We start from the raw sequence: 14407 nt of genomic DNA on the forward strand, positions 1-14407 counted from the left end.
TTCTTTTTTGGAACACACGTCACAATGCCCTCGCATAGTGAAGTCGGTACGAATTGCTGCTCAATACAAGCTTCGAAAAAAAAATGCCATTTGCTCAACTAGTTTAGCCGTACCATAAATCAAATGTTCATGTTGGAGTCCGGAAGAGCTTTGCCTTTTTTAAGGAGACGACTTAGTGTAAGAACTGACGATGGAACTATGGAAACAAGATTTCGACTATGATCTACTTGAGAAAAATAGTGAAAGAGAATCTGCTGAAAAGTGGTGTCCAGTGGTGGGGGGCTATCAAAGAACAACAAGGAGAAGTGTTTTTCCCAGGAAGCTACATCAATAGGGTCAAAAGGCGAACAAGACGATGAAATGAACTTTGGTACTTTGCTCCATAGTAGCTGCGAATGATTTCGGATATTACGAGACATAATAGGCACTTGCCTTCTCTTGAAGAGCGGTACAGCTTTTCGGTACTCTTTTTTGGTCAATTTGAGGATCCTAAAAATTAAAACAGATCTGGGACTATCACAGCCCACCTGGATCTTAAACCAAAACGTGTGACGGTTCTTTGCAAACTGTAGCTCTGGGTCATCGCTCCAGCCCTTTTCCGTGTACCAGCCCTGATTCTCTTAAATGGTACTACTGCTGAGGCGGCTACTTTAATCGAATGAGTATTCTCCGTAAGATAGCAATCTAGATCAAGGCTGCTGCTATTCAGCGTTGTAGAAAGAAGATGAAAAGGAATTTTGATTTTAGACAGCATAGAATCCAAAACGCTTTGACATAGTAGTATATTAATATTATCCCAATGCATCCTCAAAAACCACTGTGCCTGTTGACTGATTTGTGGAATAAACAAATTCATACACAACTTTAAATTTAAATGGTCACTTGTTAACATATCATCAGATACGTCAACTACGACACTCTGGAGTCCCAGGGTATTCGAGAGAACAAAATCAAGATCGGAAGTGGAACCAGAATGGTGAACGTAATAGAAAGATTTGGACTTTGAAAGCAAAAGTATGTCGCTTGGCATTGAAGAAAGGAGTAACTGTGTAAAAGGTTCAGCAGCATCTTTGAGGTCTGAGTTGAAATCACCGCATATGACAAGCGATTTATTTGATGACTTAACTTTATGCAGTAATTTTGACAGGGACGCATAAGCTGACGCAAATTGTCGGCTAGATGTAGAATTTCAATAATTAGTTGGCATATAAACTTATACAAGAACAATACTACCTAAATCAACTGCGAGGTATAGATCTCTAGATTCAAAACAACTTCATCGAACTTCTTATTCACAGCAACTAATAAGCCACCAGATGGACGGCCGGTAGTAGTTTTAGCAGGTTAAGAAATAAATAAATAATAACATTATTATTAAAGTTCGAGAAGCAATTGAAATCAGACTTAAGATTAATAATAATATTTCCTTAAATAGAGATTTAGGAGAATATTCACTGAATGCTCTATACACAAATTTAATTAAACATGACCTTACACAATATTAAAAAAACCAATAGATATTAACACAGAACCTGTCACAAATAGACCTATCAGATCACCAGCGAAAAAAGCTAGGCTGGCATTAAAAACGTGTTTTTAAATAATTTTCTTTCATTTCAATGAATTGCCTCGCTTCATCACAATTTCTTTATCAGTCCTGGTTGAACTTCGCTGAGGTAAGGATGCTGAGACTGTTTTGAAAAACTGTTCATTTTAGTTTTATTAATTTTATCCTCTTGTAAGTTGTTTTTTCTTATTTGTATTGCTGAGGACGGCCCTTGGACATTGGGCTGAAATATTCAATCTTATTTGTTTCCCACTGTCTTGAGAAATTCCCTATTGCTCTTCTTGTTTTTGGTGTTTATATTGAAAATAAACATTAAAATTACAGTAAAATTTTGAACTGATGAGCTTTCAGCAATTAATATAATTGTACATCAAATATTCAGTGTAATTTATTAGTTCTTTCTAAAATTGTTCAAGATGACTATAGTTTCACTATAAACAAGAGTTTGGATACTGCCCCCTTTCTTAACTGTAAAAACCTAAAGCCTACTGCGTCCTTCACGGTTCACTGAAAACAAATTATATTACAGATATTTTCTTTTCCTGTTCTTGCAGCATTGAAAATGAAAATAAAACTACAATGAAATAAAATCTTGAACTGATGGATCTTTCAACAATTAGTATCATTATATATATAATATTCAATTTGACTTTGTTTATACTTTCCGAGACTGTTCAAGAGACATACAGTTTTCAGTAAAGTGCCAATGACGCAGTAGGTTTAGACTTTTACAGTGAGAGAACGAGGTGATACCCAAACTCTTATTTGTAGTGATTTTTGTTCGTTTCAACCTTGCTTTGCATATTCAATTTAAGTTTCGCTCTTTTTAAGATTTATTTATTCATTTATATTAGTACCTGTTTTCTTCCTATAATTGTTTGGTACGATTGTTATGTTTATTTATTTTTTGTTTTGGAATTCATTTTAACTTCAGTAGCAAAAATTTTTATTTCTTTTTAAGCCTGACTTGCATATTAAATTTAAGTTTCACTCTTTTTAAGATTGATTTATTCATTTATATTAGTACTCGTTGTATGTTTATTTGCATTGTTTATTTAATTTCCGTTCGTTTTGGGTTTCATTTTTACTTCTATAGCAATATATTTTTTTTTCGTTTTAAGTTTGATTTGCATATTTAATTTAAGCATTACTCGCTTTAAGATTGATTTATTCATTTATATTATTACTTGTTGTATTTTTTTTGCTATAATTGTTTATTTAATTTTTTTTTTCGTTTTAGGTTTCATTTATTCTTTAATAGTAATTTCTGGTCGTTTTGAGTTTGAATTTTAGCAGCTATTTGTATCTGCTGATCGTAAGTTTCAAATGGCCTTTACTTTTCTTTGAAAAACTTCTTTTTCGGAAAGTTTTTTTTTTTAAATTAATTATACCAAAAATGGGCATAAATCGGGGACAAACAGAGATACAATGAAGGAAAATGGGGGACAAGGCATAAAGAAGAAGCACAGGGGAACAGATTATGCGGAAACTTAATCCACCCCGTCCCCCTTTATTCACCTATCTATAATAAGTCCAAATCTACAAAAGGTTAAGAAAAACACGTCCGTTGGGTTCCTACGCATAATAAAATTGAAAAAAGGAAAATCAAATAAACATATATGACCATTTTCAAGAAGAACATAAGAAAAAAAGAAGAAAACGAAAAAAGTTCTTACATGTTTATTGAGTAAAGGTTTTTGAATTAGATCAATGATGGATGCAATTCCTTCTTCAAGAGATTCGGTGCCACAGACTTTGAGCAAGAGAGACGGCACATAATCCAAAATCTTGAGCTTTATATTCATAACAGTCTCAGACTTCTTTTCATCTGCAAGAGAGCCACTAGCTTGTCCAAAAATAGATTCTGGAAATCAAATTTTCATTTAATTTGTAGAAATTTTAAGTGAGGCCTCACGATGGCTTCATGAATGCATTTAGAAAAAAAAAAAACGAAAAAAAAATGCAAAATGAGGAAATGATACATTTAATTATTATAAGTACTGTTACCCCCTTCCCGCCTCCGTAATGTCTTGGCCACTAAAATTAAAAATATTTGATTTTTGAATTACATAATACAACTTTCATGACATTTGTTAACAGTTTTGAGGAGATTTTTTTTTTATATAGTCTGAACCATTTCAATTAAAAAAAAAAAATTAGGGCTGGCTAGCCATTGGTAAGCAATTACTGAGTCTTTAGCTAAGTAAATGGAGCTAAGTCTAAATTTTGTACCGATGCTTTTTTTTACCGATGCTTTTTTGTACTGATACTTTTTTTTTGAACAAAGACATTAAATTTACACCCACGATAATCCTTCTCGAAAGAAAAAGAAATTTGTAGATAGTGGTCTGATATCATTGTAACAGTGCCCCCTTTTCTAAAATTAGGTAAATTTTCTCAGGATCATAAATTTTAATGAGTAGTTTTAAAGTTGAAAAATATTACATATTTACAACCACTGTAAAAAACCAATTCTTTCGATGTGCAAATTGATATAACAATTCAATTTCGTTTACGGTTACGAACTGCTTAATTTTTCCCAAAATATTTCTTCTTCGATTTTAGTTTTGTGTTCAACATTGCAGTTAGTTTGCTGGAATATGTGTGTTTTCTGTAATTTTAGTTCTTGTTGTATTATCAATTTTCAAACAGTTCGTGGTAACGAACTGCAAATAAGGAGTGACCCGGCTCAATATTAACAGAAACTCTAAAAAACGTAATTTTGACAGCAATAGATATATAAAAAGAATCGGAATTTTATGCTGATTCCAAATATGTACCGATATAATTATTAAGTTTCAGCAAGTTTAATTTTACCCATCAAAAAGTTACGAGCCTTTTCGAAAAAAGGGTAAAAAAAAAACATACAAGTCATATAATCACACCATCAGATTCAGCGGATTAGAGAACCCTAGTGTAGAGATTTCAAGCTCCTATCTGCGAAAACGTGGAATTTTGTATTTTTTGCCAAAAGAAAGATCAGGGTGCGTGTTTATTTGTTTTTTTTTTCAGGTGTGATCGTATCGATCCAGTGGTCCCAGAATATCGGGAAAGGGCTCATTCGAACGGAAATTAAAAGTGTTAGGGCCCTTTCTAAGTGACCAAAAACTGGAGGGCAACTAGGCTCCCTCCCAAGGCCCTTTTTCTCAAAATCGTCCGATCACAATTTTGAGTTAGCCATTTTGTTCAGCATAGTTGAAAGGCCGAATAAATATATATTTGGAGATTTTATGCCCCCCACAGTCCCCAGGGAAAGATCTTTAAGTTACAAAATTCGCCTATTGTTTACGTGTAGTATTTGCTACTAGGAAGTATGCATACATTTTTCGGGTGAGGGGGGCAAATTTTCTACAGGTGGGATTTTCCATGGGGACAATTTGTCGTGAGGAGGGAAGTTTTCAGGGAGTGAATTTTTCAGGGGAAGTTTTACATTGGTGACATTGGCCAGAATTCCTATACGAGATTCTTCTTATGTTTTGTTTTCTCTTTGTCGATTCAATTTTACGCGTGGAGATGTTAAGGGTATGTGTCCGGGGTAAATTTTCCCCAGGATGGAATTGTCTAGAGCAGTGGTTCTCAAACTTATTTAGACACTGTACCCCTTTTTACCAACAAAACATTTTAGGTACCCCTTCTCAATTCCCGATAGTAAGTAAACCATAGCTAAAATATAAATTCAATTCCCAACCCTAGAGTTAAAGGGTTGTTTTATTATTTTTTTTTTGCTGGCCTTGTACCCCCTAAAAAATTTTCGTCCCCCCAAGTGGTATGCGTACCACAATTTGAGAACCACTGGTCTATAGAATAAATCGGTCAGGATGCGAGATTTTTCCGTTGAGGTGTATCTAGATTTCCAGGCATTATTTAAAAAACGATTAGAAATTAAATAAAAGAAAACCAGTTTTTTCAACTGAAAGTAAGGAGCGACATTAAAGCTTAAAACGAACAGAAATTATTCCGTATAAGGGGGGGTTACTCTTCCTCAACACCTCGCTCTTTAACCTAAAGTGAATTCTGCCCCAATTCTTTAAGAATGGCTCATGAAACACTATTTTCGTTTAATTAGAACAATCAAAAGCTTTTTTACAGTAATAAATAACTAGCGTAAAGAGCGAGATGTTGAGGAGGAGCAGCCCCCCTCATATACGTATTAATTTCTGTTCGTTTCAAGTTTTAAATTCTTTAAAACTTATAGTTGAAAAAACTTGTTTTTTTTTTATTTAATTGTTTTACAAGAAACGATAGTTTGGCAAAATCTGCTTGCGAGAGCCATTTCCAAATAATTTTAAAATAAATAAATATAAAACATTATAAATAAAGTATATGCAAAAAAATAAATATAGTGTGTTAAAATTAAACTATATACCTTTAATAAATATAATTTATAAAAATTTTAATAGATTACTAAAAACAGTGTGTATGCATACCATTAATTAGAGTTATTAAACAGCCAACTTTTTCAGGAGCTAAAAGCTGCTCAAGTCTGTTCGATATCCAGAAGCTTAGTTGTTTGTCTATGACGTCTGACAGAACTGTTTGGACACCAAGTAACAAAGATAGTTGCCAATCCATGAACTGAAAACATCGAACACCTAAAAAAATATAGAAAAAATAAATAAATGTAAAAAGACAAAACCACTTCTAAGTTACATTAGATTACATTTTTTCTTGTGCACATTAGACGGCGAAGCAGCAGTCTTTGCCAGAGGTGATTTTAGGGGAGGGACAGAGGTGACATTTACCCCGGGTACAAAAATTTTACGGGTGCAAAATTTCGAATAAGTAATTTAACAGTTATAATCATTCAGTAATTTTTTAAATTTTATTTTTATTTATATGCATCGAAATAGCGCTTCACGCATGTATTATTTATTTATTTTTTGTTTAGACCAGGGCACTTCGTATCGAAAGAGCTGTTGTAGAAACTTCAAAAAGAGATCATTCGATTGGAAATTAAAGGGATTAGTGCCCTTTTTAATAGTCAAAAGTGATTGAAGGGCAACTAACCCCCCAAAACCACCATTTCCCCAAAACAATCAATCAAAATTTTGGGATAGCCATTTTGTTCAACGTAGTTGAAAAGTCCAGAATTTATGTATTTGAGGATGACAATCTCCCTATGGCCCTCAGGACAAGGTTGTAAGTTATGCCCTGGAGGCATATAAGGTTTTTCATAGAAAGTGTTGTCGTAGAAACTTCATAAAGGGTTCATTCGATTGGAAATTGAGAGGACTAGAGCCCTTGTTAATAGTCAAAAGTGAATGAAGAGAAAGTAACTCCCCTCCCACGCACACCATTGCTGCCAAGCACTTCCAATCAAAATTTTGAGGTATCCATTTTGTTTCAACGTAGTTGAAAGATCCAGAAATGATGACTTTGGGGATGACAGACCCCTAACATCCATCACGGCAAGGGTTATAAGTTATGCCCTGGGGGCATATAAAGTTTTTTTTATAGAAACATTGTCGTAGAAACTTCAAAAAGGGCTCATTCGACTGGAAATTGAGAGGACTAGAGCCCATTTTGATAGTCGAAAGTGAATGTAAAGAAAGTAACTCCCTTCTCACGCACATTATTTCTTCCGAACACTTTCAATCGAAATTTTGAGGCAACCATTTTGTTTCAACGTAGTCGAAAGGTCCGGAAATTATGCCTTTGAGGAGGACAACCTCTCTACAGCCCTCAGGGCAAGGTTGAAAGTTATGCCCCGGAGGCATACAAGGTTTTTTTTTTTTTAGAAATTATTGTCGTAGAAACTTCAAAAGGGCTCATTCAATTGGAAATTGAGAGGACTAGAGCCCTTTTTAATAGTTGAAAGTGAAAGAAGAGAAAGTAACTTCCCTCTCACGCACACCATTTCCACCAAAGACTTCCAATCAAAATTTTTAGGCAGCCATTTTGTTTCAACGTAGTTGAAAGGTCCGGAAGTTATGTCTTTGAGGATGACAAACCCCTAACATCCATCAGGGCAAAGGTTGTAAATTATACCCTTGGGGCATATAAGGTTTTTATAGAAAGCGTTGTCGTAGAAACTTCAAGAAAGGGCTCATTCGCTGGGAAATCGAGAGGGATAGAGTCCTTACTAATAGCCGAAAGAGATCAGAGGGCTAATACTCCCCAGGGGGGCCAGCAGGGGGCCATGCCCCCAGAAAATTTGGGACTATAAAGTAGTTATAAGGAAACCAAAGGAAAGAGAGTAGAATAGGGGGAAATCGTGGAAAAAATGTTTGTTGCCCTATTGTTGGCTGCCTTTCAACAGATTTTGACCCTTATTAACGAAAATATAAGTTCTAATTTGTGACTGAGTGACCCTCAGCCAGTTTTCAACAAACATTTTTTTATCCTAAATATGTAGCCTGTTTGTTTATTAGTAATTAGTGCAGTTATTGGAACACAAGAAAGTTCATAAAATTATCGAAAACACAAGGAAAACAACTTAATAAGAGAGGGGGTCAATTTTGGTAAGAATATGCCGTCAACTTTTGCTTGCATTGCAAGAGTACGCATGAGCTGATATATGAAGCCACTACAATCAGAAATGTTTCCCCTGAACAGAATGCTGGGAATTTCTGTATTTTCACCTGGGCGGATACGTTTTTTTGTGTTTTATTATCATTTTTTTCAGGAGTGATTGTATTTATCTAGTTGTCACTTTGAAAAAGATTTAATTTTTTACACTTATGAAGCATAAAGGTGTCAAATATACTGGCTTTTGGTATTTAAAATTAAATTTAAAATATTGAAGTAAGCATTTTTATTTGGTTTTCTTAATCTTAGTCTTAATATTTCTCTTTGAACAAACTTCTTTGATAATGCGTTACTTTTTATAAACACTGAGTCTAAAGGCATTGAATATTTTGGTGTTTGATAACCAATGTCAATAGTAACACACATCCTTTAAGCATGCTGGATGGGTTTGAATTTGCACCATGTATTGTTGAAGAAGTTGAAAAAATTGTTTGTAGCTTTAAACCAAATTCTTCTGGTGTAGATGGATTGAACCTTAAGGGTTTTTAATTTTGTGTCGGTGTATCTTTTGCCGGTACTCGTTTATTTAATTAATCTCTCAATGGTTAAAAGACACTTCCCGTCGGAACTGAAACGGTCTAAAATCATACCTTTACACAAAGGTGGGGACCCCTCGGACCTCTGTAACTAGCGACCGATTTCCATTTTACTTTTATTTAGTAAAATTTATGAAAAAGTTATTTATAAGCGATTATATGTTTTTTTTTTTTTGGATTCGAAGAAAATATTGTATAATGGACAGCTTGGTTTCAGAAGTAAACATTCCACTAGTCATGCAGTACACTGTTGATCAATAGAGAGCTGTTGATCAATAGAGAGCCAAATGACACCATTTTTCTTGGTTTTATTATAGCCTGGGTAAGCAGTATCATACAAGCTGGAGCAGCCTTGAACTAGTTGCGTCGCAGAGGGGAGGCAAGGGAAGCAGTTGCCCCCCCCCCCCTGTAATTTGAAAAATACAATTTATTAAGTCGCTTTAAAACTGTTGCTTGTTTCAAGCGTCAAATTTGCTTTTTATTTTGAAGCTCTTTATTTGATCTTTTTTAATTAATCCTTGCTCATTTTTAACATAAGGAAAGCGAGAAAAATAGCAGTCCGTTATTCTTCATAATATGTTCCACATTTAAAATTTTTTCGAAAATATCCTGCCTTTGAAACCTTATCGTCAAGTTAAAATGTGAGCCTAGTTAATGGCAATATTTAAAAAAGTTCTATGCTTCCTTTTTCGCCACATTTATTCAGGCCAATTTTCCCCTGATATTTAAGGTCATTTTATTTCCTAAAATCTATTAGTTCAAGATTAGATTCTCTTGTTTTAAAACTTTCAAGAGTGGAAATAAACACACCCACTAGATATGCAAATAGGACAGAAATGTAATCATAGAAGAATAAGAAGATACACCATCTTCAGTACACCATCTTTTAAGTTTTGTTGATAATACGCTTGAAAATAATATGGTTCCTTTAACTGTTTTTTAAGATTTCCGTAAGGGTTTTGACACTGTTGATTTTAATACTCTTCTAAGTAGACTAAGTAGGCTTGGGTTAAATAGCACTTGTGTAAAGTGGTTTTCATCGTACTTGCACGGCCAGGCTACTAAAGTTGCTTTATCAGATATATTAAGCAGAGAGTTCGATGTTAAGTGTGGAGTGCCTCAAGGTTACGTGCTGGGACCTCTACTTTATCTTATTTATGTTAATCCGTTGGCTTCACATGTTGCAGTTGATGCGCTGACCTCTTTTGCGGACGACACTATGATAACAGTAATTGGTAGTTGTTTGGTGCAGGTTGTACACAAGGCTAATTGGAACGTGAACGTTTGCCCAGTTTCGCATTATGTAATTCCCTAGCAGTTAACGCATCTAAAACAACATTATCTATAGTAGAACAGGTAGGTTACTTAATGATAGTAATAAATTTTTTTGGATATTTACCCATTAAACAAGTTTTTGAAATTAGGTATTTGGGGTTTTATTTAGATAATAATATTAGTTGGAAAAGGCATTGTTGTAGGATAAGCTGGTCTTCGCTCTACTGGAAGGTCAGGGTTTTCCCTGACCTGCACGAGTCGTTTCGTTTTCTTTCATTGAGGCCCTTATGCCTTTAATAATTTTAATAGTAAGAAACGAGCGACATGGAGCGTTCTGAGACTGAAAGACGTTATGGGATTGATATTTCGAGTGATAAATATAGAAGTTTTGACCTAGACTTTTTGGGAGTTTCAGAAACTCCAGTGGGTGATCGTATCTTAATGAATTTTGATATTTAGAAGGGCATCGTGAGTCAGAGCTCTTATTTTAAATCCTGACTGGCATTAAGCCTCTTATTTTCCTTTTTGAATCAGTCTATTGATTCATGGAATTTTGTTAGAGCTCATACCATATGATCTCTTGGCTCTTAGCTCTTCTGGCCTCGTCACAAGTGCCATATGAGCTCTTAGCTCTTGTTATTTGTAGGAGTCTAGTGACTGGTTCTTCAGTAGGGGGGCTCTCAAGGTTGGGTAGTAGACTACGATGAGCTGGAGAATTCAAACAATTTTAGTCACAATGAAAAAAAAAAATCTTGTCATTGCTGTCTATCCAGAACGAAAGTGTTTATTTATTTGTATTTGCCTTGCGCAATAAATTTTACAGTTCAAATGTTTTAATTTGTAAATAAATATTTTTTGTTACCCAGTTTCTATATTTGTTGCCGTCTAAAAAGCTTTCAGTACAATGTTAGTAAAATTTCATCTTACAATGCGGGGCTCAGGAGGACAATAGGCCGCTCCGCTTTTAAATAAAGGATATATATGGTAAAGTACTCACATAAATGAAGAAAAGCGTCACAGTAGCCTCTAAGTGATATACGGTTGGCAGGTTTGAGCTTTATTACATCAGTCAGGTCCCAGGATGCACGTATTTCGTATGCATTGTTGCCAAATGAGCTATGCTTCACGTCTTTTCGAGGAGGCAAATGTTCTTCTAAGTTTGCTTCTCTTACATCTAGACGACTGCAATGGAAACTTTGGATAATTATTTCTGTTTTATTATAAAAGGTGCAACCCGTGTTTTAGTTAGAATTAAAAAGAGTACAAGACACAATATAATGCCAAATAACTTGAATTACGTAATACATAAAAACGTTATGAATAACACAATACATAATAAACACATTATGTAATAAAGAAAGGATAATGGATCCTTCAGAGCCATTAATGACGCATAGGATACCGAATTGACTTTCCGGTTGCTGGACAGGTACGGGGACAGGTAGCCAGCCAGTCATCCAACCTTGCGCCCAAGGAGATCGATCCTGCAGTTCAAAGCAGAACATCGACTCACCATGCAATCAGATGAAATATCATATAATTGAAAATAATACTCTGTATCACAGGCAACGCTAGCGTTGCCTATAGTAAAGGCTATACGGCTCCAATGTTTTACTATTATTATTCATCTTTTCCCCAGAGGCAGTTCAAATGGAAGAGATCGTAGCATATACTTCGCTAGGGGTTCATTCGATCAGAGATTATAAGTTCTAGTGCCCTTTCTAAGAGTCAAAAGTGATCAGAGCGCAAATAGCCCTCAATCCACGCCCTTTTTTACCAAATGCATCCGATAAAATTTTTGAGATAGTCATCTTGTTAAAAATATTTCAGAGATCGTACAACAAAAACTTCCGTGTGGACACAACCACCCCAGGTCCCAGAGGCAGGCGTATATGCCCTTTGGGCATATATGGTTCTTATGGAAGGAATGCTCGTATAAACTTCAGAGAGGGCTCATTTGATTGGAAATCGAAATTTCTAGTTAACTTTTTAAGAGTTAAAAGAGATCAGAGGGCAACTAGCTTCCCCTTCCGCGCCCTTTTTTATTCATACCTATCCGATAAGAACTTTGAGATAGCCTTTAAAAAAAATAGTTCAAAGATCATACAACAAAAACTCCTGGGTCGACACAAACCCCCAGGGCCGAGGGGGAGACGTTTTAAATTATGCCCTGGGGGCATATATGGTTTTATAGAAGGGATGCTGGTACAAACTTCAAAGAGGGCTCACTTAATTGCATATTGAAAGTTCTACTTCAGTTTTGAGAGTCAAAAGATATGGATGGGCCACTAGCCCCCCACACCCCAATTCCATCCAAAAAAAAGTTTGAGACAGCCATTTTGTTCAAAATAGTTCAAAGGTCAGATAACAAAAACTTAGGCGTTGACACGACCCCCAGGGCCCGGGGGCAGGCGTTCTATGTTATGCTCTGGGGACTAATATGGTTCTTATGAAAGAGACGCACGCAAAAACTTCAGAGAGGGCTCATTTGATTAGAACTTGAAAGTTCGAGTTCACAAGCGCCCCGCACCCTTTTCACCAAACCCATCCGATAAAAAATTCTGAGACAGCCATTTTGGTAATATTAGTTTAAAGGTCAGATAAGAAGAACTCCGGTGTCAACACAACCGCCCAGAGCCCAGGGCAGGTGTTTTATGTTATGTTCTTGGGGCATATATGGAATGGATAATTTAATAAACTTCATAGAGGGTTCATTTGATTGGAAATTGAAAGTTGTAGTCCACTTTTTAAGAGTCAAAAGAGATCAGAGGGAAAGTAACCCCTCAACACCCTTTTCCCCAAACTCATCCGCTACACATTTTGAGATAGCCATTTTTTTAATAGTTCAAAATTAGATAGGAAAAGCTCTTGTGTCGACGCAGCGCCCAGGGACCAGGGGCAGGTGTTGTAAATTATGCTCTGGGGGCATATATTGTTCTCATGGAAGGGATGCTTGAATAAACTTTGGAGAGGGCTCATTGGATCGGAAATTGAAAGTTCTAGTTCATTTTTTAAGAGTCAAAAGAGAACGGAGGGCAAGTAGCCCCGCCACTACGCCCTATTTTTCTCAAAACCTTCCGATAAGGTCTTTGAGATAGCCGCTTTTAAAAAAAATGGTTTAGAGATCATATGAGGATCACTCTGGGGTCGACACAATCCCTCAATGTCCATGGGCAGACGTTGTAAGACATTGGAGGGCAACACGGCCCCTCACAACACTTTTCCCCCAAATTCATCTGATAAAAATTTTGAGATAACCATTTTGTTAAAAATACTTCAAAAGTTAGATAATAAAAACTTCGATGTCGACACAACCCCCCAGGGCCCGGGAACAAGCGTTGTAAGTTATACCCTGGGGGCATATATGGTTCTTATGGAAGGATTGCTCATATATAGTTCCGAGTGGGCTCATTTTAATGGAAATTGGAAGTTCTAGTTCACTTTTTAAGAGTCGAAAGAGATCGAAGGGCTACTAGCCCCTTCACCATGCCTTTTCCCCCCAAATCCGTCCGATACAAATTTTGAGAAAACCATTTTTTTAAATAGTTCAAACATCAAATAATAAAAACTCCGGGATCGACACAACCCCCAGAGCCCGGTGGCAAGTATTTTAAGTTTTTTTCCGGAAGTGTACAAGGTTTTTATGAAACGGGTGGACGTATAAACCTCGAAGGTGGCTTATTTCATTAGAAACTGAAAGTTCTAGTTTCTGAAAGTTCTAGAGTCGAAAGAGATCCGAGCGCAACAATCCCCCCCCCAGCTCTTTCTTCCCCAAATCCATCCCACACAAATTTAGAGATAGCCATATTTCTTAATAGTCCAAGCATCAGATAACAAAACTCCGGGGTCGAATTAACCCCCCCGATCCCGGGGGTAAATGTTTTAAGTTTTGCCCGGCGTATAAGATTTTTATATAAGGCGTGGTCGTATAAACTTCGAAGGTGGTTCATTTGATTCGAAATTGAAAGCTTTAGTTAACTTCTATGAGTAAACTATTAACGGAGGGTATCTATCCCCCTCTGACACAAAAACACTCTTTTCCCAAAATGCATAAATGAAAATTTTTAGAGAGCCAGTGTGTTTGAAATAGTCTAACGATAAGATAACATAAAGTTCATTGTCAACTTAATCCCCCCCCAGAGCCAGGAGAAGGGTTGTAACTTATGCTGCGGGGAATATAAGGTAATCATGGAAGAGGTGGTCGCATAAACTTTGAAGGGGACTCAAATGATTAGAATTTGACAGTTCTAATTCACCTTTTAAGAGTCAAAAGTGATCGGATGGCGACTAGCTCCCCTCCCTCCCAAATTTCTTTTCCCCAAATGCGTTCAATCGAATTTTTTACACAGCCATTTTGTTCAAAATACATCAAAGATAATAAAATAAAAACTCCGGAAAGAAAACATCAACCCCAGAATCCGGGGGCAAGTGTTGAAAAATGTGCCCTGGGGGTCTGCTGGGTTTGAATGGAAGATGGGTCGTATAAACTTCGAAGGGGGCT

At 36.0% G+C, this 14407-nt stretch overlaps 1 protein-coding gene across 1 annotated transcript in view; it reads right to left on the reverse strand.

Annotated features, from left to right (window-relative positions):
* LOC136041248 (sorting nexin-14-like) overlaps nucleotides 1-14407 on the reverse strand; it is a 40322-nt gene that overhangs the window by 11601 nt on the left and 14314 nt on the right. The window contains exons 4-6 of the mRNA XM_065725855.1: nucleotides 10904-11088; nucleotides 5995-6159; nucleotides 3244-3431 (exon numbers count right to left, since the gene is read on the reverse strand). Coding sequence (XP_065581927.1) covers nucleotides 3244-3431; nucleotides 5995-6159; nucleotides 10904-11088 — 538 coding nt within the window. The remainder of the gene's footprint in view (nucleotides 1-3243; nucleotides 3432-5994; nucleotides 6160-10903; nucleotides 11089-14407) is intronic.

This window comes from Artemia franciscana, unplaced genomic scaffold (assembly GCF_032884065.1).
Source record: "Artemia franciscana unplaced genomic scaffold, ASM3288406v1 PGA_scaffold_1180, whole genome shotgun sequence".
NCBI lineage: Eukaryota > Metazoa > Arthropoda > Branchiopoda > Anostraca > Artemiidae > Artemia > Artemia franciscana.